Here is a 27,375-nt window from a genome sequence, read left to right on the forward strand (position 1 = left end):
GAGGGACAATATGCTAAAGTAGATATTCAGATTCTTTTGCACCTTATCTGAGCATCGGGTCTTCCACTCAGTCGCGCATTTAAATAATACACATGCCTCACATTCACAGCGTTAGTCAGAAATGTGTCGAGCTGACGTCAGTACGAACCCGAGGACCATCAAAGAGCTAAACAACTGCTCAGCTCTGTCACACTGGACTCAAAGGTATCAGCTAAATGAATCAGTTTAAACACAGAATGAAAAAAAGTTGTTCCCATATACTGGTAAGTATTATGCAGCTGTTTCAACTCAAATGAACAAACCAGTGATCTCGCATTCATTCACCAGTTATTTCCATTGTCGTGTGACCCATATAACCTCAAAGAACGAACCTGTTCTGAATTTAGTTTGGCTTCTTGCGAGTGTACCAGGAGTACCAAACAGGGACAGATTGGTAGAGATAGAAATGGTGCAAACCAACCATCAAAAAATTGTCAGACTAGATGAAAAGATAAAAATCTTCACTGGCCAGATAGTTCTGACTGATTTCCTTTTTTACATCTTGTATAATCCATCCATTATCTCTAGCCGCTTTATCCTGTTCTACAGGGTTGCGGGCGAGCTGGAGCCTATCCCAGCTGACTACGGGCGAAAGGCGGGGTACACCCTGGACAAGTCGCCAGGTCATCACAGGGCTGACACATAGACACAGACAACCATTCACACTCACATTCACACCTACGGTCAATTTAGAGTCACCAGTTAACCTAACCTGCATGTCTTTGGACTGTGGGGGAAACCGGGGCACCCGGAGGAAACCCACGCGGACACGGGGAGAACATGCAAACTCCACACAGAAAGGCCGTCGCCGGCCACGGGGCTCGAACCCGGAAACTTCTTGCTGTGAGGCGACGGTGCTAACCACTACACCACCATGCCGCCCCCATCTTGTATAAATATTATATTTGTGGGTCATTCTGGAATTCGGGGTGCATTTCGCATCTCCAAGATAAACCTTTTGTTATTTTCCTCAAAAGAAATCTTTATAGAATCAGGTTTTGAACAATAATGCAAATTATGACAAACTTTCACCAATAGCAGTGCTTGATGTACATTTTAGACCCAATTTATCCGTAAAACATTAACTAAATGACTCCCCCACCACCACCACACATTATTGGCCGTCTTTGACTCCTGATTCATCCATTCAACTCGAATAAACATGAAGTGATTCAGTCTAACAATCCGTTTTTTTTTTTTTTTTGCAGATTATTCTATTAACTATCATCAAATCAACTGCATAGAAAATCCATTTTCTGTATTATGTGAAATTTCAGGAATTATCCGTCCCAATGTTCTTGTCAACTCTGTTAACTCTTTTATTAAACCGCATAAAATCCACAAAGACTTTTAATAATACGCATGACACCTGCACCGAGAGATGTCACTTCATGTGGCGCGAAACTTCAGAAAGGCAGCGAGGTGTTATGTTTCTTCTCTCATTAATTTGAACAAAATGTTGAGGATTTTACACCAACAGTAGATTAAATACTCGTCAAATCTGTTACTGCGATATTGGAGTGAATCTCTCGCTCATTTTTTTTTAAAAACAATACGATTAAAATCCATAAAATTCTGTTTTCATACATGCCACATGGTAGCTAGTTTGAGGTTAGCATGTGGTGTTTAGACACAAAATGGTGGAAAAAGTGTCAACTCTCATCATTGATCCTGTTAACGATAACAGAGTTGACGACGATGAACAGTCTCAACGCTTGAAATGTACCCGCAATTGTAGAACGGGCCTTATACAGTACTGTGCAAAAGTCTTTGGCACGTGTAAAGAAATGCTGTAGACCAAAAATGGTTTAAAAATTAATGAAACGAAATGTTTCAGCATTACAAAAAAAAAAACTATAAACAGCAGTAAGCCATAATAAATAAAACAAAGTCAATGTTTGGTGTGAGACGACCCTTTGCTTTTAAAAAAAAAAAAAGTAGTCTCCGGTACAGTGAGTGCAGTTTTATGCGGAAATGAGCTGTAGGTTTTACTGAGCATCTTCCAGAACCAGCCCCAGTTCTTCTGGACACTTTGACTGTCGCACTCGCTTCTTCATTTTGCCCCAAAACCCAACAGCCTTCATTATGCTTTCTTTTTTAATCTGAAAAGTGTTCTCTTATGTAATACGCTGCTCAGATACAAACTATTTTTTTCTGTAACATTTAATTTTGTGCTGGAAAACGAACGTTTGGACTCTAAAATGTTTTTGTACTGACCTGATAATGAAGAAATCATAAAATAGAAATCTATAACAGAGTCTGATCTCATCATCTCTAGCCGCTTTATCCTGTTCTACAGGGTCGCAGGCAAGCTGGAGCCTATCCCAGCTGACTACGGGCGAAAGGCGGGGTACACCCTGGACAAGTCGCCAGGTCATCACAGGGCTGACACATAGACACAGATAACCATTCACACTCACATTCACACCTACGGTCAATTTAGAGTCACCAGTTAACCTAACCTGCATGTCTTTGGACTGCGGGGGAAACCGGAGCACCCGGAGGAAACCCACGCGGACACGGGGAGAACATGCAAACTCCGCACAGAAAGGCCCTCGCCGGCCACGGGGCTCGAACCCGGACCTTCTTGCTGTGAGGCGACAGCGCTAACCACTACACCACCGTGCCGCCCTATAACAGAGTTTGTATGAAAAAACATAGGGTGCCTAAGACTTTTGCCCAGTACTGTGTATATTTGTTCAGTGTTAAAATCCTGCCTAAAATTCATAATGCATTCTACTATCATGCATGCCTGGCATAGGTCTCTTTGCATGCTCATAACAGGCGCTATAAGGTATTAGGTATGCGACTGTATATAACGTTATAAATACATCGTCAATGCAGAATTCACAGGAAACGCAACTCAGATCTGTTTCTTTTGTAATGTCCACACTAACTTACATCATGTTGAAAATAGTCTCGCCACACCGCAACCTACAGAAAACCCCTCCTACTGCAGTGTAACCTTCATGAGATGAAAAATAGTGATCGAAAAGCGACATTTCTGAAGCCATTCAGGAAACATCTGTCGCTGTCTTGCAGCCACAGGGGTTAACCGTCGACCATTAGCATCTCCCTGCTATACCCAGAGATATCGACACCCAGATTAAGCAGGTTATCGAGTGGCTGCGCAGTATCAGAGTCACATGGACTTGAGGTCACACCACAGGAGAGGGACCACGCTGAAAGATCAGCATCGCAGTGGGAGGGGGAGGGGCTACTGGTGAGTCTCGCAGCATGCCATCTCATACTGCGGAGAGTGAAAGGTCACGTAGCAAGTGGCAGGTGACCATCATTAGCTCAATTTGATTACGCTCAATGAGGTAATTATCAGCTGGCTAAACAAGCGTGCTGAGAGTTAGTAAAACTAAACTGTCCCCTCACGCTTCATTTACCGTACCCGACGTGAAGTTACAAACACAGGCAGTGTAATGAAAAATCTTACAAAGCTCAAGATCTTAAAATAGACACTGGAGAGCTGTGGAAAAACACGGTCATTTTACACTGGTGCGCATGGCTATGTAAAGGATAATGAAGCAACAGGAAAACGCTGGATTTAAATGAAATACTGATGTAGCCGTGAAGGAAAGTGAAATGACACAGGATCATTTTCAGCAGGGAATAAATTACCAGCAGTGCTTCAGGAAGATAAAGAAGCTTTTTTTTTTTGGTAACCTGAAAACAAGCACAATATCTTTTTACCCTGAGGTCACACAGAAGCACAACATTAAAGTTTTAACAATGATATCTGTAACACAAGCACATTCACTTATTTTGTGGCATGAGGAAGAAACCTGCGGGGAAAGACATCTGTTTTGTCCTTAACATGGCACAATCTCATTGTATATAGATGACTTTGGCCTCCCCAGATGACACAGATGAATTTCCAGAGATCGGCTGTGTGTTGCAAAGATTGCGATGGAGATAAGATTTGACATGATCCACTATAATAAAGGAGGCTGCTGATTATTACATTTTCACACCTTGAGCATTATTGACGCTTTTCCTTTTTTGTAAGGCCTGCCACTGGGACGTTAGTGGAACATGATTATTGTATTTGACTTTTGCTTTTCCACGGTGAGGGAGAGCTTCAGTCTTATGCAGAAGGACACATGAACATGCACATTCTTCATTTTCAAATGCTCAAAAGCAACTTGACAATTACATTACATTACAGGCATTTAGCAGATGCTCTTATCCAGAGCGACGTGCAATGTACCAGTTGGGAGTTAGGTATCTTGCTCAAGGGCACTTCAGTCATTCCTGCTAGTCCAGGGAATCGAACCAGCAACCTTTTGGTCCCAAAGCTGCTTCTCTAACCATCAGGCCATGGCTTCCCCAATATCTGATGCTGAACTTCATGATACTACTTTCTACCCAGAGCACCTGATTTCAAACCATCTCTTCCAAATGGTGCCACAATGAGCACTTTACAATGCAAAACCAGCACAGATTCATTCCTGAGTGTAGACTATAAACATCGCCCCCTACCTGTCTGAAGATAGTGGTCCTCCGTTGCGTGGCTTGTTGACTTGGGCGTACAGGCTCTCTAGGCCCTGATCTCTGGGACTGTGAGGCCTCTGCTCCTGGTTCAGGCTCTGGCTGCTGTCCATGGACGAGTCGAGCGAGCCGATGCCTGCGTAGGGGTGTTCCTCATCAGAGCTGAAAGTTCGGGTCACGTCTTGAATCTCGGCATAGTCTCTTTCCCTGGCCTGTCGCTCCCGCAGCTCCCTGGTCTTGGCCTGGATCCTGCAAACATGCACGTTATATCACATAATTGGATTCTCTGACCTGTAGTTAGATGAAGTAGAACATGTGGATAGGCAATTATCCATCATGGTGGGCCATAACATTTTTAGTTTATATTTTTAGTTTTGTTATTTTGCCTGCACCATCAGATCTAACTGGGCCATGATGATTATCCGATTAGTTGAATCAGCTGTAGTGAGGCAGCAAAAACACTGTAAAGACCAGAACAGAAAATCAAGTCATTTACGGTTGGGTTCTTGCCCTAACTGATAACTGCATCATCAGTTTTTCTTTGGTTAATCAGACACAAGGTACGCCACCACACTTGCCAGAGCAGTTGGGGTTAGGTGCCTTGTTCAAGGGCACTTGAGCCAGTCCTGCTGGTTCAGGGAATCAAACCAGCAACCTTATGGTCCCAAAGCTGTTTTCTCTAACCATTTGGCCATGGCTTCCCTAAAGTTCCTCAAGTCACTAGTCAAACTGAAATAACTCGAGAGAAATGATCAGATACTATATTAAATCTTTTAATAATAGTTTAAACTGAGGATTAGACTGCCAGAGTTTGGTCACTAAATCCGAAAAACATCTGCCCAATGAAACATCAAAGCCCATGCAAATATGAAGTGTAGTTATAAGAGATAAAGGTGTATGATCAATGTTTTTTGTCATCACTCCCTGCTGTGTTGACGTTTTCCTGACTTCAGAGCTCCTACCGGGTTAATCGGCTGCTCAGACACCACCCTCCCTTCCTATGTTTACTTTGGACCCTTACCCCATATTACAGAGGCCTGCTCAATGGAACCTTGAGACAAAATTCTTTCAAGAACCTCCAGTGGGAGTACATTTCAATCAGCTTTCTGCAGAGGTTAAGCCCTTTCTCCTCAAAGTGCCTCTCCCGCTGCTTCCTCTTAGAGAGCGGAGTCAGAGCAGGCCCGTTATGGCTGACATCGTACAGAGCTGCTAAAACAGCCAGTGGGAGATCATCCGGAGAGGAGTGGAGCAATATGTCCTGTAGGCGTCTTCCCAAATGGCAGGAAAAGTGGGGCCTCTCTGATCTTCCTCCAGCTGCCCCTTTTCATATTTTCCTCACTTGCATTCTCTCTGTGTTTTCTCTTCATTAAGAAACCAGTTTACTCAGGACAAATTTGAGATGAGGTGAACAAGGGTTTTTATTTTGGATTAAAGCATGTTCCCTGGGCACATATTTATGTGGGGATGCAGGCACTTCCTGGAACAGGAATGATATATACTGGCAAGATGGGTCGGTGCACTCAGGGTAAGCTCTCTATAGAGTGACCCGTGGCACACAAAGCATGTTCAACTTATTAGAACCAAATGAGCTTTAACACTGTGTCCAATTCTCCACTCCCCACCAAATCCACACTGTTGAAAATGCCTTGCATCACCCGCACCCCAGGTCGCAGTTGACCTCTACCCTTTGCCAGCTGTCTGTCACAGCTCTGACTGATGGCTCCAGAGTGCAATCTTGGGGCCAACTATGGGTTATCCTAGAGAGAAAAATTAGATGTTTCTACAGTTTCTCATAAGTGCAATCTAATTTCCCCAACAATGAACATTCTCTCTCCGTGGCAGCCTAATGCGATTACAATGCCATTTACTGTAGCTTCATTTTGTTCCTTTTCTCGCTTGTGCAAATCTAAATCTGGAGAGGACTGTGAGAGAACTGCATACATATCCGTGTCATGTGCAGTTAATAGCCTAGTGGTAATGAGAAAAACTGCTGGGGTTTGTAAAAGCAATAACGCCATTGTACGCCCAAATCTTCTGACTTCGCACAAACAAGCATTTTTTCCTAATGAAACTCTTGCCTTGAAATCTCGAAAGAACTCCACACTTTGGAAGGTGATGGTTTTAGGCTGTTGATTTAATATCAGGGACATGAACAAGGTGGAACGTGAGAGGACAGCGAGGTCAGTGCACCCGCCATCTGCTCAGAAACTGATGTCACCTCGCTGCCCAGAACATCCCTGCTCCGTGTTATGGCAGGTTTTACAGAAACCCAATAGCAAATCCGTGCCTCTGGCAGACTACACATAATAGACAGATAGAATCAGCTAGGGCAATGTGTGTCTCAATGAGATAATGTCCAGTATGAGCAAAAGCATAAGGCCATACCTGGCCCCGCAGTCATACACCAAGACAGCCAATAGATGAGAAGAGGTAAAATTGCTTTTTGCCAACAATGTCACTTCTCTTCTATGGAGACAGTGGAGCTGCTTTACCTAGGGTATTGAGCAACACTTGGTTTATATGCTTTGTTGCTGCAGTCCAAATTCAACATTGATCTTGTTGTTTTTACATAACCTTGAAATGGCAAACACTGAAATGGGCCATTGTATGTGATGTGTCAGATAAGACTTCTTATACATGCAATGATAAATTAATTTTCTATCCTTGATTGCTGCCTAAATTGGTTCCCTCATGCATTAGGGCAGTGGGCACGTGCCGTCCTTGACCGCCACGCAATGGAGTAGTAAGGCATCTCCTTCCTTCAACTAGCCTTGGGTGATGCCTTGAGCAAGCACTAGCAACCCCTCACTCCCCCAGTCAGGGTTATGACCGAAGACTGGACTCGGCACAGGATACCACTACCTGGTGTTCAATAGGCAGGAAGGCAGACCCAGCAAAGCGTTTGTGGAGCACGATCAGGGCACAGTCCAACACATAGAACACTGTTGGCCAGCATCCCGATCTGCATCCCGATCTAGCTCCAGCCGTCTTGATTCTGTCTTGCCCTTGGATCCAGTTAGGTCGGGACAAGAGAGTGGGGCTGACGGCTGCGCGACTCTCCCTCACTCTAATCCAAGTCACGCTCAAGTCATGACTTCAAATTCAATTAAAGCTCACCAGTGGTGCACGTGCGGCGGAGATGGGGCACATCGCTGAGGCCCGGAGGAGACGGACTGCGCGGAGTGCTCGGGCTGTCGCTACCCCCACTACAGCACCTACTGACGCATGCCCGATATGTGGGCGTACCTTCAAAGCCCGGATTGGCCTCATCAGTAACCTCCAGACCCACCACCCACCAAATTGAAGTCATGGTCATCTTTGACCCTGAAGGACAAACATCACCCTCATGCATACTTCTTTTTGTGCCTCCCGTAAAAGTTTAACTTGCAGAAATGATCGTGGCATATATTCAAAGTGCATTTAAGGTACTAAACAGACATTATCTCCCCTGTTTGGACCTTCTGTAAAAGTATACTATGTTCACGAGAAATGTACCTTTATGTTTTCCTGAGAGGGTTTGTTTATGAGCGCACCTACAGGGGCATGCTTTACATTTGTGGACTGCCAGCCATCATTACTGCAGAATGATACTGTAGATACTGTAGAAATACATTCAGGATGGGTCTGCTTGGGCACTTCAATGTGCGTGTATGTATAATAAGCTGTGACTAACTTGGTGAGGGTCCACCGTCTCTTGTTTACTTCATTACACAATTAATGGCCCGTTGTGGCGTTAGCTCAAAAGACAGAAGTGGCTAAACTGAACATGATTACTGCTCTGTCAATTTCCCTCCATCCCTCCCTGAGTGAAGGCCGTCACAAATCCTAGTGTTTCATGTGGCATTGGTCCAGAATCATTACCGACCCACATTCAAAGATAATTAGTGCCAACTGTTCCTCTGTGTACAAGTGTGTGTGAGAGAAGAATATGTTTGTTTCCTGTGTGTGCGCGCGCGCAGATGTGCGACCAATTCAATGTTTTTATTAGCTTGGTATATGCATTGCCCATTGGTGTGTAGGTGTTCTGTCAGTAAAATGATGCTATTATAGCTGAAAGCTATGCCTACCATTATGTTTCCAGGTAACAGCCAAGAGAAAAAGAAACCCTTCTTAACATTTTGGCCTGTATATCTTCAGATAGCCATTAGAACCTACATATGCACGAGATGTTATGCATGTCCACAAACACCTCATTAAGAGCTGTCCGAGAATAGCCGGTTAACTTTCATACCACTTCCTTATCAGAAGGCTGGCCATCAGCCGAACACTTTCTCTGCCAAAACCACACTGAAATATTCTAAAATGATAAAATGCTGCATGATCCAACGATCTAGAAAAGGTTTTGTATTTTTCAATTACAAATTTAATTTGTTTTGTGTTCTATTAACAAAAGCCAGAAAATAAAGCTCACTGGTGCTTGGAGTTGGTTTTTGTTTTAATGATTGGGGTGAGGGGGGTAATGAGGAATGGCGTTTTGGCTACCTGTGGTACTTCCTTTCCAATAAATAAATCTCACTGCTTATTAAAACAACACAACTTGTCAAGCTAAAATACATACTCCACCCACAACACCTCTAACAGGCTTAACACGATCAAAAGAGTATGACAGATTGCTCCTATGCAGTCCTTCCCATGCCACAAGGCATATCGGGCGGTGCAGATCTCTGTTCCAGTAGCCGTTAGCCTCTCACCTATTACATAGCGAGGGTTGCAGTGGGGGGCTGGTCCTCTGGTAAGCGTGAAAGTTTGATTCCCTACTCGCATCTATATTGCGGTGTGCCTTGCTAGATGACAGTAGGTACCATTTTTATGATGGTCTTCGGTGTGACCCGACCGCAAGTAGAACTCACGATCTCCCAGTCGAGATGCAAACAAGCTAACCATAAGGCCAACTCACGGGCTGACGCAAAATGATTCGACAAGGTCTACTGTAGATGAGCAACAAATTCAAGGGGGGAAAAAAAAAAACACCGGTGGTTCTGTTATGGTGGGGGGGGGGGGGGGGGGGGGGGGGGCATTTCCTTATTTCGCCATCATGGTTTGAATGCATTTGTAGAAGGGAGAACCACTACAAATCAATACCAAAACTGTTCTTCTGATCACCATTATCCTGTCATGAAACATTTCTATCCTGAAAGGCATTTCTCTTCCAGGATAACCCTGCCTTATCCACAGAGCACAAGGGCTCATAAGATGGTTTGGTGTAAATAATATGCGATGGCGCTCACCAGATCGAAACCCAACTGAACACTTCTGGGAGATTTTGGAGTGACGTATTAGACAGCTCTCTCCGCCACCATCATCAAACTAGAGAAATATCTTAGGGATCTTTGGATCCAAGATGTTCATCCTTCCAGGACAGTTACAGAGACTTAGAAATTCTATACCAAGCCACACACCTAGGCTGTTCTGGTGGCCCGAGAAATTTCTGCGTCCCACGATATATTCGTTTTCCTTTCATTTCGATCACCCACCTGCATATGAGAGTACAGCGTATTTAATATACAGTACTGTTCAAAAGTCTTAGGCACCCTATTTTTTTCAAAATAAAAAATATATATATTTTTTCGATTTCTAGTTTATGACTTCTACATTATCGAGTCAGTACAAAAACATTTTAGAGTCCAAACATTCGTTTTCCAGCCAAAATTAAATGTTACAGGGGAAAAAAAAGTGTGTCTCTGAGCAGCGTATTCCATAAGAGAGCACTTTTCAGATTAAAAAAGAAAGCATAATGAAGGCTGCTGGGTTTTGGTGCAAAATGAAGAAGCGAGTGTGACAGTCAAAGTGTCCAGAAGAACTGGGGCTGGTTCTGGAAGATGCTCAGTAAAACCTACAGCTCATTTCCGCATAAAACTGCACTCACTGTACCGGAGACTAATTTTTTTTTATTTTTTAAGCAAAGAGTCGTCTCACACCAAACTGAATTTTTTTCCCCATTTATTATGGCTTACTGCTGTTTATAGTATTTTTTAATGTTGAAGCATTTCATTTCATTATTTTTAAGCCATTTTTGGTCTACAGCATTTCTATATACTGTATGTGCCGAAGACTTTTGCACAGGACTGTAGCTATATTTAACAACTATTCCATAAAATCGAGTCGTACATGGGCTGATAGCCGACGAGGCGTGTAGCACTGAGTCGGCTATTAGCCGTGTACGACGAGATTGAGTGGAATAACTGTTTTATTCTATCCACATTCACTGGATTTTGAAAAACAGAGCATTTTTATTTTTTGCAAATTCGATAAGTAAAAACTTTATACAAAATGTCCGACAAAATAATTTCCGCTTAGAATGTAAACAAACTGGCGGAACGACAGGAGCAATTTGTGGAAAATGCAATAATAATAATAATTCTTGAAAAAAAATGATGTGTTCTTCCCATCAATTGTTGCTTTTTTTTGGTATTTTTCTGGGGTTTTGTTTTCAAGTAGAGTTTTTATTTCATCCTCGGTTGGTTCACCAACATGCGCCACCATTTTGTTTTTCTCTACTCATGGTATATGAGCTGATAGCCTAGTAATGGAGTAGCCAGAGCATGCGATTGCTCATATCCAGTGAATGTGGAGAGAATAAAGAAATAGTAGAGCAATTCCAGCGTTATGTACGTGACACTTTAAGTCAAAATGGCAACAAATGACCCAGTGCATGTTTTATTGTCTCCCAGTATTTAAACAGGTGTTGCATATTTTAAGGCTGTACCATACTGGAGAAGTGATAGAACAAGAACAATTCCCATAGTACATCTAGGGCATGCCAGAAAATGCCAATAAAAGATGCGTTATGGACGTGACAGAAAAAGTATCACTTTTCTTGGGTGACTGTACATTTTTATCAAACTCTGTGAAATTGTAAACCTAATGTCGAAATGGAGATATCCATTTGATAGAGGGGTCCAAGGTGAATATTAAAAAATCTTTGTTTAAAATATTTTGTATTTCATGCAGAGTTTCGGAAGGAAAAGTCAGCGTTATGGATGTGACGAAATTCCGTTATGGATGTGACGCGTCTGAAATAGACATGGCATATGTTTAGAAAATCAGCAATTTAACCACCATAACCCTTTGAAAAACTCTCTAAATATCAGCTAAAACTATCAAAGTTCTTAAATAATATTTAGGATGGCTATTGTTTTGCTGTTTTGTGGATTTTAGCATACATTTCTGTGGCTTGTGGCAATAATATAGAATTGTACATGATCAAAGTTGATTTTAGCTTGGGTTTTACATTATAAGAAAGAAAGACTGACAGTGACATATTAGGTGATCAAAATATTTATTTATGTATGTATTTATTTGTTTATTTATTTAGATTGTTTAGTTTGAAATTTGGGATCTCCTGTGAGGTTGACATTTACATGGAATTGCCCAGTACTTGATTTTGAATATTTTGGATGATGAATTATACTTGTAAGTGAACTTATTACAGTTTTGAGTTTACTTTCTCCAGATACACTTGTAACTGTAAGTATAAAAAAAAGTTTAATCATAAAGCGACCCATCAGATGATACCTGTGGGGCCAGAACTGCCTACAGCATCATCTTTATAAAAAATGTGCAGAATATACAACTCCGAACAATCACTTTAAGCCACAGGCCAACTATTAATTTAATTACAAACACAATCAGGTTCACAATCAGCCTATGTCAACTGCCTTTGAACTCGGCATGCTAATTAGTCTAGTCAAACAGCAAAATGTTACAAAAGGCTCCTGAGCATAATGAGCTAATTATTTTGTAACACAATTACTGGGGGAACGACTGGCCGTGGTGATGATTAACTTGCATTAATGCTTCAAATAAAATATGAAAATACGTGCATGGCTATGAACAGACTCCGAGCTCGCTGCAGCTACTGTTTTAAATGGAGCGGAAATATTAGCAGAACTTCATAAAATGAATGTGTACTTTTTATTGGCCATTGTGTCCATATAAAAATTGGTGTGAGGAAGATACAAAACAGGAACATCAAGAACAAATTCTTCAATGAATCAAATCTTTACTCCTGCTAACAACAAGCCATAAAAGCCAAAACTATAAACAGATACAAAAGCAAAAGGCTCAGCTTCAACACCTCTTAAATATCCTAAAATAGATACCGATGAATAAAGATAGAAAAGCAGCCCCTAGTGGGACCAGTGGGAATCGAACGTGCATTTACACTGGAGATCAAAATTAGAGAACAACTTATAAAAACTTGAATAATTTTGAAATAATACCATCTTCACTGCTCAACAGTTTAAGGACATTTTGTTGTGTCTATACCATGCTACAACAACACTTTTTCACAAAATGGATAACGCATTTCAACAAAAAACCTGCATTTTGCAAAAAATGCACTGATCAAAATTAGAGAACACTTTCAGGTGCCTCCCACTTAATGGTGCTAATCTAGCACATGGTGCTAATTTCCTTGATTATCAGTCAACCCCTATTTAAGTGGCATTCTAACTGCCAGTTTCATTGACTTTGCAAGATGGTGGGTCGTTCTAAAGTGACTGAAAGCCTCCGGCAGCAGGTTGTCCAGATGAAAACCAAAGGGATGACCCTAATCAGCCATAGCAAGACAAGTTGATCGTTCCAAATCTGTGATTTCAAGAATATTGAATCTTTACAAAACTACAAACTCATTCAAGTCGCCCAAGAAGGCTGGTCGTCCACGGAAGACAAATGCAAGAGAGGACAGGTCACTGCGAAGGATGTCAATGGGTAATCGTTTCCATAATGCAGGTGGAATTGCTCGCCAGTTCAGTGCTGAACATGGTAAGGATCTGTCTCGCCATACAGTGGCTCGCCGTTTAAGAGCATTTGGACTGAAGGCCCACACTGCAGTGACCAAACAAAAAGCTAGACTGAGCTTTGCTGAGGAGCATGTTGTGTGGACAGAGGAGAACTGGTCCAGGGTTCACTTCAGTGATGAAAGCAAATTTAATTTATTTGGGTCTGATGGGAAGCATTATGTTCGGCGACACATTGGAGAAAGACTAAACCCAAAGTGTGTAAAGAAGTCAGTGAAAGGTGGAGGAGGAAGTGTCATGGTTTGGGGCATGTTTTCTGCTGCGGGAGTTGGGCCTCTTGTACAGCTACATGGCCGAGTGAATGCAAATGTGTATCAGAACCTTCTTCAACAGCACATGGTTCCTTACTTGCGTTCATCGCCCAATCAGCCTGCAGTCTTTATGCAGGACAATGCTCCATGTCACACAGCAAAACGGGTAAAGAATTTCCTTGAAGGTGAAAACATTGAATTAATGGCATGGCCTGCCCAGAGTCCTGATCTCAACCCAATAGAGAACCTCTGGAAAATCCTTGGTGACAAAGTTATGGTCAAGAAACCCTCTACAATCACCGAACTGTGGAGGAGGCTGGAAGAAGAATGGACCAAAATCACACCAGAGCAGTGTGAGAGACTAGTGCTATCCTGTGGCCGCAGATGTGCTGAAGTCATTCACAGCAGAGGCCTGTACACTTCTTACTAATTGCTGACTGTTGTAACCTTCAGATTTTTGTTCCAGATTGTTGTTCTCTAATTTTGATCAGTGTGTTCTCTAATTTTGATCAGTGCGTTTTCTGAAAAATATTTTTTTTTGTGAAATGCCTTTAGTCATTTTGTGAAAAAAATGTTGTTGAACCATGATATGGACACAATAAAATGTCATTTAACTGTTGAGCAGTGAAGATGGTATTATTTCAAAATTATTCAAGTTTTTATAAGTTGTTCTCTAATTTTGATCTCCAGTGTACAACCAGGCTTCCGGCTGGTGTTTGGGGCCCGAGGAAGCAACGATGCGATAGCGGGGCTGGTTGAAATGGGGCTGAGAATTGGAGGCGTCTCAGCCTGGCCGCACTCAGGAAGAAGCCAAACAAATAAAAGGAAGCCACAGGTTTAAGAAGCAGGAAACCAGAATGAGTGCTAGCTGCTGATTAGCAGCCTATAGGAAGCGGACAGATAAGAGTGCAGCTAATCTGCTCAACGGAAGATGATGTTTACCATTCTTAACTCTGTCTACTGGTCAGTACTACGCGCTGTGCTCTGAAACCAAGCTGTTCTAAATCACAAATCCACAAACCGACATCCTGTTGTATTTGTTAACATGGTCATGCAGATGAGAGGAAGTCATGCACATTGTTCTGTAGTTCCTGCCCTGGCTGGGTGGCTGTAAAACCCTGGAGGACTTCCTCAGAGATTGTGCCCTGCATGCTTTCCCCCCCATCTCTAATTGGAACGCGGCCAGGGTGGTCCGTACAGTCAAAGCAATTTAAAAAATTCAAAATCACGCAGGGGTCCATGAACCTCCACAGGCGTAAACAAAGCCCACCAGAAGAGTCGCTGTGCTGCTGATGAGGCACGGAAAGGCTGTCGGCTGGAGGACCGGCAGAGGACTGTGGGCAGCAGCTGCTTACAATTTACTCAATTGTGGCAAAACAAATGCTACTGATGCCGACACTCCATCATCCTCAGCCCACATCAAGCCTGATAGCACTCTGCCTGCTTTCAAAGCTTTTGCTGCTTTTTTTTTCCCTTATTTTTATTTCAGTCAGTGTTGCAGGGGCTGTCATCCATATAGCAGTGACAGAAGAGGATTTAGGGAGCTTAAGTCATTCACAAATATAGCAATGTAAGCCCTAAAGCTCCTAAGAAGCAGAGAGTTTCATGAACATCTTAGAGAGCAAGTACACTAAATCTTCCGCAGTACTAGTATGATGGCTGATCCAGTGTGTACCTGTTGTGATTCTTTTTAAAGTATTGATTTTGTCTTGTTCATCTTCCCAGAGTTTTAGCGATCCTGACGAACACCTCAGGCCACATTCACACATGCAATCCGTTTTACTTGAACCCTGTTGTGTTTTGGCTCTCACGTTTGCTTTAGTTAGCTACAGTAAGAATGCACCATCTACATTAGGCTGACTAGCACGAGAGCATCTGAGCAAGGCGGTCTCAACTAGGGATGTTAACCGATGACCGTTTGACCGGTGGTTGACCGAATCAACGTCAACCGGTTAATTTTTTTTTGGTTGTCGGTTAAAAAAAAAAAATCAATCATTTTGAAGCTGCCGATTTTGGAGCGGAGAACCTGGAATTCTGTGTTGTAAACGCTTGGGGCATGCCATGCGGTGTAAGGACGACAGCTGACAAATCAGAAACACCCATTCAGTCATGTCCCGCCCTCCCGCCCCAGTTGAAGACAGCTGACAAATCAGAAACACCCATTCAGTCATGTCCCGCCCTCCCGCCCCAGTTGAAGACAGCTGACAAATCAGAAACACCCATTCAGTCATGTCCCGCCCCAGTTGAAAACAGCTGCCACTCGGCGAGAGAAAAGTGTAGACACAGGCTTTTTAGCTTACAAATTACTATTCTGTTTTTTTTTTCTTATTATTAGAAGGCACATGGAGTTTAGTCCTGCCTTGGCCAGTGCATTCTGAAAGTATGTTTCGGTCCGTAGCCAACAATGCATGTTATTGCAGATCATCTCTCTCCACACAAACTAAAGGCGCAGATGCCGACTTTTTCACGGCTGAATCGTTGGAGTGTCTGAATAATTTCAGAGTAAATTCTGTATTAAAATTACTAAATAAGCAAATGCTGTTGAAATTATTCAGACACTCCAACGCCCCCCCTAAAAAAAAAAAATCGGATCTGCACGATTCAGCCGTGAAAAAGGCGGCATCCACCAAAAGGTGCGCCGTTTGCATCCCTGTTAAACTCACAGGTTAACCGACTTTAACCGGCTAATGAGCCTCGGTGGTCGGTCAAGATTTTTTTTAGTTTTCGTCATCCCTAGTCTCAACCCTGATGCTTTTTTGGTTTGTTATAAAGGTACACTGTGAAAACAAAGTAAACCAAAACAGCAAAAAGTACCACTTTCCCTTTGCAAATGGACTAAGAGTTATCAAAGTAGCCTTAAACTACCTCATCTGTTAATAAACACCAACCATCACGAGCCTGTAGAAACAGCCTTGTCCCTGCGGCCAGTGTAAATAATAACAGTTTTCGCCAGAGGGTCACATGCAAACATGAACATGTATAATAACACATCAAAAATACAGCAGTGATTGATTTTTTTTTTAAGAGAGCTGTCAGTCTCCCTAGCGCTTTGAATATCATGTTCACGGCATGGTGACGGAGTAGATTATTATTACTGGAACAATTTCCCTAAAGGACTCGCTTCCATTAAGTGGAGGAAAACTCACGCATAGAGATGTTGGGGGCAGGCGGAAAGGAGAAAACAAATCTTAGACGATAAACAAAATCCATGAAGCTGTCCTACAATAGTGTATGCGTAAAAAAATTTAAAAAAATTATATATATTTATTCTATCCACATTCACTGTATATGAGCAATTACGCGCTCTGATTGGCTACTGTACTACTAGGATATCAGCTCATATCCCATGAGTAGAGAAAAACAAAATGGCGGAGCACATCAAGTCAGATATATCACTATCATCAAGTATTTAAAAGAAACAGAAATAGCTAAAAGAATATAGCCAGTGCTAAAATTTAAAAAAATTATGATTAATGTTTTTATCTTTTTAGGTATAGAAATGCCATTGACTGGAAAAGAAAAGGCGTTTTGTGTGTTAGAGTACGCTCGAACACAGTCGAACAAGACTGTGCAGCGTGCATTTATGAGAAAATTCTCTAAAAACGCATCAACTGCAGTGCAGATTTGGACACGACACAAAGAGCTCAAAAACGAAGGCTGTCTGTGTCTCAGGCGGTGTGCATATTAAAAATTTGTGAAATTGTTCATGGAATCCACAAACTTTTGAATTTCTCATTCATATTTTGAGGAATAAATCTTATACTGCTCAACATTAAAGTGCATATCCTGGACCAAATTCTTTTATATGAAAAAGTATGTGCCTTTACACGCTCATCCAGAAGGGTAATTTTGCACAAGGCCATCTGTCTACAGCAGAAAAAAAAAAATAACAAAACGCGTCTGGAAAAATCCCAAGGGAGTCTGGAGCCAGATTCGTGACGTCACCTGCGGAAGCGCCAGCAGGCTGCGCGAGCTTTGCACGGTTTCAGTGCACAGCCTGTGTAGACCAAGTTTAGCAGCTAGCGATTTTGCATTGAAACATGGAATTGTCACCTGAGCGCAATGTGGGAAACGATGAGTACTAATCCCATCAAGATTGGTGTTGCTCCACCCTCCTACGATACATCTGTTAACCATTTTAATAATTACGCCATAACGTTGAAGAAATTTGCAGAAAACCACCAGGTCGTTTTCTCAGAAACAAACCAGCGCTGACATAGGATTCAGAGCGAGGCGTCACGCACGCGACGTCATGAAAATCGATGTTTCCCGTGAAATCCAAATGCCAAGTTTTTTCAGAGGCGGACCAATTCGCCTCAAATGGCTCGATTTCAACTGAATTTTTCTGGTATTGCGCAAGGTAAACAAAAATTGCACAAAATGCAAAATGTGACAGATATTTGACCAAAGTTTAATATAAAATAGAAGAATTACATTGATCTTGCTCCTGAATTTACCCGTGATATGCACTTTAAGCCCGTTCAGTTTCATTTGCCTTGACTATGTTATTTTCTGGGATATTGACATCTCAAATAATATAACATTTTTTGAAACACCCTGTATATCTAGACACGGATATAAAATTCTGGGATGTGACAAATGTGTATTTGATTGACTTAGGGTATTGATTGAAGACGCAGAGCTGCCGGCAAGCGCATTCTCTCTCTTTCTGGAGCATAGAATTGGATTGGCGATGTTCTGGGCTGCAGGCCAGAGCCCAATTTCCAGTGCCCATACTGGAGAGCACCATAAGCAAGGCAGCCTTCTTTGATAATGGGCTCCAGATGTTTCATTGACGAGGCCAGCCTCATTGTCAGTGCTGGGCCTGGGTGCTCTCTCCATGGAGGACTGCACTGGCCCCATTGTTGCGATTCAATTATGCTCCATTAGCAAAAGTGGCTTGATAACCGAGTTCATTTGGTTTGTGTGGTATAATAGGAGGTTGCAAGTCCTCTTCACGTACGGGAAAGCAATTGATATTGTCTTCTTCTTGTGTGTGAAAAATTAATAGGGATTTGTGCTATTGTGAAAGAAGCACTGAGGGTAAACAGTGCCTCTTTACACTGTTATGGCTGAAGAAGGCTGTGAAAATTAACAAAATAATATCTGGCAGGTATTCTGACCCAAAGTCTGTTGATGCTATGGTAATTAACGGAGTTAAAAACATGAAAAACAGTATCACACTCAAATTTAAACAATATAATAAGCTGATGAGTGAAAAGTGCCACTTTTATTATCGAGCACAATTAGTACGCATCAGCAGTCTCTCTTATGTGTAGTGTAATTGGTCGAAAAATCTTAAAAATACTGAAGAAATCTTATGACCAGTTATGTTTTTCAAAGGCGCCAATTACCAGCTGTGAAAACACTCACGACGAAAAGGCCGTATTTGATACGTAGTCCGGTGCTGGCTGAGCACTCCAATTAGCACTCGGACCTATTCAGCAGCACAAAAGGGAAAAATAATCTATAATTGATCAATTTAATGCACTTTTATAAAAGCCACTCACCACTCAGACTAGCAACACTATAGCACTTTCGCAGACTGTACCTTTTTCCCCAATTTAGTTAATTATGAAACTTCCTAGTACTGCGTGTTTAATCGTGAGGATTTTTGCACAGCACTGGGAGTCGGCTCAAGCCTCACCTGTCTCTCTCCAAACGCATCCTCTGCATCTCCTCCTCTGTGGCCTGCATGTCATCCATTTTGTTCTTGCTTGAGCCTTTGCGTTCTATCTTCTCCCCTGTTCTCTCATCTTTGCGGTGTTTGCCAAACCTGAAAGAGGGACACGGAAAACAGAAATGCATTTAGACGTGACGGTGAGACGCCATATGTACAGTCTGGCTTAAGATGTACGGTAAATGAGCAATAGGTTTTTCCTGCTGTAAACAAATTAACCTGGCAAGCTGTGTGACTTATTAAAGAAAGGCTTTGAACAGGTGTAACTCCGACTGTAAGTCTATGGTCTAGACATCCTCTCATGTTGTTAGCTTTGGAAAAGTTGTGGAGGGTCACATTCAATGCAAGTGAAAGAAGAATGGAAAAGAAGTGGCTGCTTAGGCTCGAACAGGGGTGTTCAACTAAAATTTATGAAAGTCCAGCTACATAAAACTCCTTGCAGTTCCCTTTTAATGTCACTGAGAATTAGTTCATGGCTATAAATCATATGCATCAGTCTGAAGTGGATATATTTTATTTAGGTGCTTCGGATTATCACTTTTAACTAGCACCATAAATTCTGAACAGATGAGACATCTGTTTTGAACTTAAATGCATAATTCCCTGTCCAGTCATCTTTAAACATTCAGTTTTCATTGTTGACCTTTTTAATAAGTCATGCTGTCACTTGACGAATCGGACCAGAGAGGGTCGATGAAATAAAAATATCTATTAAATATATCTGGGAAAAGTCCTTCCTTTGTAAGTGATCTGTCTTCAACTAAATATTTGTACTTAATATTAAATATTTTATTTAAATTATTTCAAAAACACATTAAAATATTCATAGCATTTTGGCAAACTAACTCAGAATCATAGAACAAACAGAGAGTGAATAAGGTTGGGAAAAATCCTAGCGGTGGATGAGCATTTCCTTATGGCTTTGCTGTGTGTACGTACGTGTGTGTGTGTGTACATACATGCATACATACATACAGGTGAATTCAAGTACCTGGGGTCAACTGTGCAGGAAAATGGGGGCTGCGATAGTGAGGTGAGAAAGAGAGTGCAGGCAGGGTGGAGCAGTTGGAGAAGGATTTCGGGAGTCATTTGTGATCGGAAAGTCCCAGCAAAAGTGAAAGGTAAGATGTATAAGACAGTAGTGAGACCAGCTGTGATGTATGGATTGGAGACCGTACCCTTAACGAAGAGACAGGAGGCAAAGTTGGAGGTGGCGGAGTTGAGGATGTTAAGGTTTGCAATGGGAGGTTGGACAGGATAAGGAACGAGCACATCAGAGGGACAGCACATGTGGAGAGCTTGGGAATGAAGCTAAGAGAGATGAGACTGAGATGGTACGGGCACATCCTGAGAAGAGATGCACAGCATGTTGGAAGGAGAATGTTGAGGATGGAGCTGCCAGGCACACGAAAACGAGGAAGGCCAAAGAGGAGATACATGGATGTGGTGAGAGAGGACATGAAAGTGGCAGGTGTGGTAGAGAAGGATGCGGAAGACAGGGAGCAACGGAGACGAAAGATCCGCTGTGGCGACCCCTAATCGGGAGCAGCCAAAAGAAGGTGTGCATACATATATATGTGTGTGTATGTACATGCATGTGTGCATACATGTATGTTTGTGTGTGTGTGTACGTGTATACGTGTGTACAAGTATTTGTGTGTACGTACATGTATGTGTGTACACACATGAATGTTTGTAAATGTGTGTGTATGTATGTACACGTGTGCGTCTGTTCTTGGCCTAGTTAATGCATGTATGTCATCATGAATAATCCCCAAAACAAACACACCATGTAATGCACTCCAACTACAATCAGTTCCTGACTGATTTGCATCTTAATCAGTGTTTCTTCCTGAGTCCTTGGTCTGAGGCCAAACCCATCATCAAGCCTGGCCCTTTGCCCACACACACAACAATTGAGAAAGTCATCTAGAGACGCACTCTTCCTTTAAGACTTCACAGTGATGTCATTTCCTCCAGACTCTTCCCAGACAGCACAGCAAAAGGATGACTGTGTTCAGGTTTAATCCCAGTGTCATCACAATTGTGGCCAGTATTGGACCAGCGCTATGGATTTTGCTCATTGTGCATGCATACACACACACACATTTTATATATATATATATATATATATATATATATATATATATATATATATATATATATACACACACATACACACATATATATTTATATACACACACACACATATATATGCGCATGTGTGTGTGTGTATATATATATATACACACACACACACACACATACATACACACACGCATACATGTACATCTATATACACACATACATACATATATACACATATACACACACACACACATACATATATATAGATAGATAGATAGATAGATAGATAGATAGATAGATAGATAGATAGATAGATAGATAGATAGATAGATAGATAGATAGAGAGAGACGTGTGTGTGTATATATATATATATATATATATATATATATATATATATATATATATGTGTATGTGTATATATATATATATATATATATATATATATATATATATATCTTGAAGTGCATTTTTTTTTGTATTCGAGTGAACCTCATTTAGAGGTTGAGCGAATTATTGACAGCCATAATGAAATCTATGTACAGACAAGGCAATAACAGAATGCATATGGATTTGCAAAGTGGGAGTATGAATTGGTAAACTTGATAAATGTAATCATTCTTATTGATCCTGAAGCTTTCCGATGACACTCTGGAACTGTGTATGGCAAGAATGCACTTTAATTATAAAAATCAGATTTAATCACCAACAGAAATCTATTTCTATTTTCATCCAGAGACGGAGTTAAGCCATATGCCTGAGAGTAAACATTTTTCAAGCCTCACCACTAGAACAGAGTTTTCCCGCCCCTTTAATAATCCTGCCAATGGTTTTGTGGAAATGCTAGGAACGCAAACTTTCCAGCCAAACTTTACAGAATTACTTCAGAGAGAAATGAATACATTCATGAAACAGGAAACCCTTTCCTAAAAATATGGTTGCTGGTCTACTTTATATTACTGGCAAACTCATTGGTGAAATTACTTCCCCCTGGCTCTGCTGTTGAAGGAGGGTGGGCTCGATCAGGCCGAAAGGACGACTGCCTGGTCTCCCTGCTTGTGTCAGAAACCAAGTTCCAACCTGCAGCTTTCCTCCCTTTGAAGGTCTACATTACCTGATTAATTAATCAACAAATGGCTCTGGTCAGGCTGGACAAGTCCACCATGTGAATACTAATAACGACAGCTCAATCTATCACCACATTCAGTGACAGCTTCCTGCCATACTTTCCAGAGACTTTTTCATTAACTGATTCACTGCATCCTCCTTTACACCATATGACTCCTCCACACACCCCGTCTTTCTCTTCAGACGCAGATGTTGCACATTTTTAATGATCGCAACTAAGTCAGTGAGATGAATGATTTTCAAAATTCTTCTATCACCAGGCAGACACTAAGACTCACAGATAAACAAATTGAAGGAAGTTTCTTTCTTTATTACAGGCAATGAAGGAAAGCGACACTGTTAATTCATAATTTATAAGTTTTATACCTAATAGTTTAACCCTTGCCATGAAATCCTCAAGGACCAGACATCAATTTACAGATGAAATAAAGCGAGACAGAATCCGTCCCCACTGAGCATGTACGGGGCCATTTTCATCTCCTCATGGCTTCAGATTTTAATTGCCATTACCAAGCAGACTGGGTCTGATGAACAACCAGCTTGAGGTTTATTGACACTGGAAGGTTCATGGTGACCCCTGACTCCTAGTCATCATTCTTGTCATATCAGCAAAATGTGAAAAACTCTACAATTCCCTCCACAACACAAAACATGATCAGAACAAGCACCCACACATATCTCATATACTGGTGTAACGTGGGTGTAAACACCCAAAAGTATCAAGCTTCAAGTAAGGTAATACTATCCTGCCTCCTACTTGCTTATTTGTGAATAACCATGTTGGCAGGTTTGGATAAAAATGCTCTTTTAGTCAGTTGAAATTAAGGATATATTGCAATTTCTATCAACGTTGGCTGGAAGACTGCACCAATTCTTGGTCAACTTCCTTCATATCTATCTGTACTGCTGCAAATAAAAAGCATGATATAAAATTCACTTTATTATAGTCACATTCATTTTGTTTCATTGGTGAGATCTGAATTGGGGAAGACAGCTTTTAGTTATAGCACATTATCCTCATGGAATAATAATTTTTTTTTCAAAATTCAAAAGCAGCATGCAAATATAAAGGTGGGGCTCAGACTTGTGTACATAAGTACATTAATAATCTAAAATTTGGCTGAATATATATACAATGAAACTATATAGGAATATGAAATGTGTTTTAAAAAAATCTGAATATGTAATAATAATCTTTATTCTATCCACATTCACTGGATATGAGCAAACATGTGCTCTGATTGGCTACTCTACTACTAGGATATCAGCTCATATGGAGCACTTGCATGTGACGTCACAGCCGATCCAGATTGTGACAGACGCCATCGTGTCGGTCAAACGCCATATTCCGCCTTCTACTTCTGGAAAACCCTACTATATACAATTCTACTACAACGGCTGCGGCTACAAGCTCTCCCTACCTGTGCACGTTTTTTATGTTTTTTGTGTGTATTTTTGCGTGTTGTTCGTCTGTACCGGACTTCAATATCCACTACAACCGTATGGACTTACTGGACATTGGTTTCCAGCAGAAAATGACGGTTTGTAGCGATTTCCATCGCATGCACAACATTCCGGACGAGAAAAAAAAAATTATAACATTACGGACGAGACAGCGAGACCAGCGGGGTCTCCGTGGATTGTTATCGGAAGCAAAGCGAAGGAGGTGGCGCCGGGAGCAAAAGCGAGGCTGCAGGCAGAGCCGGCCTGTTGACTAAGCTCAGAAAACAGCTACTCAAACCTCCACTGCCAAGCCTCTACCTCTCCAACGCCAGATCCATGTAAACAAGACGGACGATTTGGAATTACCTTATTCTATTCTATAATCGGCTGGTCAGTGCTATACTCAATACTTAAGTGACTTACCCATCCAATGAGGATTCTTGTTACAAGATGCCACATCTGAGTCGCTGACAAATCCTGAATTTCTGTAGAGATAACTGTCCAGAGGTTTATAAGCACGCAGTGCTTCACCACTTAACAGCGAGGGAAAGTTGATGAGGTAATTATACACGTCCGGGTATTCCGCTGGCAGTTCAAAATCCGGTTGTGAAAACTCCGTCCGGAAAGCCATAAGGGTCACAAATCTGTAAATCGTTTATTTTAGACATATATCTAATTACGTTCATTAGAAAAATGAGCCGTGTAGTCCGTCGGTTGAAATTGATCCATTCTGTACACGAGTGCAGCAGTATTCAGCGGTGTTTTTGACCGACAAGATGGCGGTTGTGTACTTTCCGGTCACGTGACTGCAAGATCTCTATAGACCCCTTTCACTGACGTCACCCGAAACCGGAAGTAAACAGACCCTGCGCCATTTTGGAAGACCAACAAACTCGTGATTAGGGGGAAATAACAGCAGCGGTATGTGAACCCACGAGAATAAAGTTACGACTTAAACAAACAAATCTGAGCTGTTTTATTTATGAGTTATTGGCCCAACAGTAGACTTGAAAGAAACCTGTGTGAGACTTGGCAAAAAACTGTGGATATAATGGATAAGTCTGTGCATGATCTGCGGACACTTTAAGGTAAGCAAACACAAGAAATTCAGATTTAAAACATGCTAAATTGGCCCCAAGTTGATAACTGTATGAGGAGCAAGCCTCCCAGACTTCTACAATTTAATAATAATAATAATTTAGGATGGTTTGGGGCTTGCTCGCTGCTGCCAGGTTGGTTGTTGAGTAGCCTGACTGTTTTTTTTTTTTCTTGCGTGTGGTATCATTGTTGACGCGAGGTTGTTTTTTGAACATGCCAATGCGGACACGATTTTCCCTGATGAGTTATGACTTCAGACGCGATGCGTGTGTGGAGTCCGCGTGATACGTGCATAAGACAGGCTTCTCATGTGTTTGGAGATCCGCGCTCCGAGACAAGTGCAAGCACCCCCCCCAAGGGAAAAAAAGGGACCCCCCCGAAAATATCGGCATAGTTCGAACACTGAGTGAAGGCACTGGGTGTAAACAACAAATAGTTTACAATGTCTGGGTAGCAAACAGATGGCAGAATTGGTGTCCGGTCCTCCTTATGTTTCCATTCTCCCTTGCCGCGAGTCTTATCATATGGGTCAAACCCATCAATCACAGCCAGTTTCTCCACATACCGTGCCCTTTCTGCAGCTGGTAATGTACTCAACCAGAATTATCATCCATCGTGTCACTTTACTCTCGCTCGTACTTTTATATTGTGAGTGCATGTACTTGGTCTTCCAATATGGCGCCTAACAAAATCTCGCGGCGCGGTGACGTCATGTGAAAGGGGCATATACAGTAGAGAGAAACAAAATGGCAGAGAACATCAAGTCAGAAATATCACCTCACTTTGAAGTACTTAAAAGAAACAGAAATCGCTAACAGTCCCCCCCACCAATATCTCCTGTTCCACACTCCAGCCCAGCCAGTGGCAGTAATGCACCTTTAAGTTGGTTTGTCAACTGACAAAATACCCTAAAGAAAAACAACAACAAAATGGCGGCGCGTGTTACTGAACCAAGGACGAAATAACCCCCCCCCCCCCCCCAAAAAAAAAATGGAATGAAAGTATTTGATGGTAAGAACATATCTTTTTTTTTATTTTCCCAAGAATTATTATAGCATTTTCCACAAATTGCTACCGTCATTTCACTGGTTTGTTTACATTCTAAGCGGAAAGTTTTTATTTATCGAATTTGCAAAAAATAAAAACACTGTTTCTCAAAATCCAGTCAATGTGGATAGAATAAAACAGTTATTGCACTCAATCTCGTCGTACATGGCTTACATGGCCCTGTGTCTGAATGGTGTTTGAGGTAACTAGGGCTGCATTAAATTCTCTTTGATGCAAAACCTTTATTTCAGCAAATTGGATTAATTTATGCATTGCTCCAATTATGAGGTTTTGTTTTCGAGAAAACCTACTTTTTGTCAAACTTTGTGCATGTCAAAAGGCACGTCTACACAAAGAATAATTTTACATTACATTGCATGGCATTTAGCAGACGCTCTTACAGTATCAATGTACGACGAGTGCAAAAGTCAATTACATGAAATGCTGAGGGCGGCACGGTGGTGTAGTGGTTAGCGCTGTCGCCTCACAGCAAGAAGGTCCGGGTTTGAGCCCCGTGGCCGGCGAGGGCCTTTCTGTGCGGAGTTTGTATGTTCTCCCCGTGTCCGCGTGGGTTTCCTCCGGGTGCTTCGGTTTCCCCCACAGTCCAAAGACATGCAGGTTAGGGTAACTGGTGACTCTAAATTGAGCGTAGGTGTGAATGTGAGTGTGAATGGTTGTCTGTGTCTATGTGTCAGCCCTGTGATGACCTGGCGACCTGTCCAGGGTGTACCCCGCCTTTCACCCGTAGTCAGCTGGGATAGGCTCCAGCTTGCCTGCGACCCTGTAGAACAGGATAAAGCGGCTAGAGATAATGAGATGAGATGAAATGCTGAACTTCTAGACAAGAAAGTTCTTGTGCCAACGGAACCAGCGACAGAATAATACTTCATGTAATATTTTGTTAAAGTACTAATACTCAGCAAACAGCCCAGGAAACAAACCAACCATACAAAGTAAAACTAAATAGAGAATTCAAATGGCTAACCCCAGGGGTTACACAGCCTGGGTTGGTCTAAACCAAAACGCAGTTACACAAGTTTTACAAACCCTTGAACGAGACAATATTTAGCTAGACCAGTGCCCAAGACCAATAAAAGTCTATCCATCCCTTATCCGTAACCGCTTATCCTGTGCAGGGTCGCAGGCAAGCTGGAGCCTATCCCAGCTGACTATGGGCAAGAGGCGAGGTACACCCTGGACAAGTCGCCAGATCATCATAAGGCTGAAACGCAGAGACGCACAACCATTCACACTCACATTCACACCTACGGTCAATTTAGAGTCACCAGTTAGCCTAACCTG

General features: G+C 41.9%; 1 protein-coding gene across 5 annotated transcripts in view; it reads right to left on the reverse strand.

The window, feature by feature from the left end:
* Positions 1-27,375, reverse strand: part of pard3aa (par-3 family cell polarity regulator alpha, a) — a 1,023,559-nt gene that overhangs the window by 194,145 nt on the left and 802,039 nt on the right. For all 5 annotated transcript variants that reach the window (XM_060922480.1, XM_060922479.1, XM_060922478.1 and 2 more), the window contains 2 exons: positions 19,239-19,367; positions 4,531-4,788 (listed from right to left, as the gene is read on the reverse strand). In XM_060922480.1, the coding sequence (XP_060778463.1) occupies positions 4,531-4,788; positions 19,239-19,367 (387 nt within the window). The remainder of the gene's footprint in view (positions 1-4,530; positions 4,789-19,238; positions 19,368-27,375) is intronic.

The sequence above is a fragment of the Neoarius graeffei genome, chromosome 5, assembly GCF_027579695.1.
Source record: "Neoarius graeffei isolate fNeoGra1 chromosome 5, fNeoGra1.pri, whole genome shotgun sequence".
NCBI classification, from domain to species: Eukaryota; Metazoa; Chordata; class Actinopteri; order Siluriformes; family Ariidae; genus Neoarius; species Neoarius graeffei.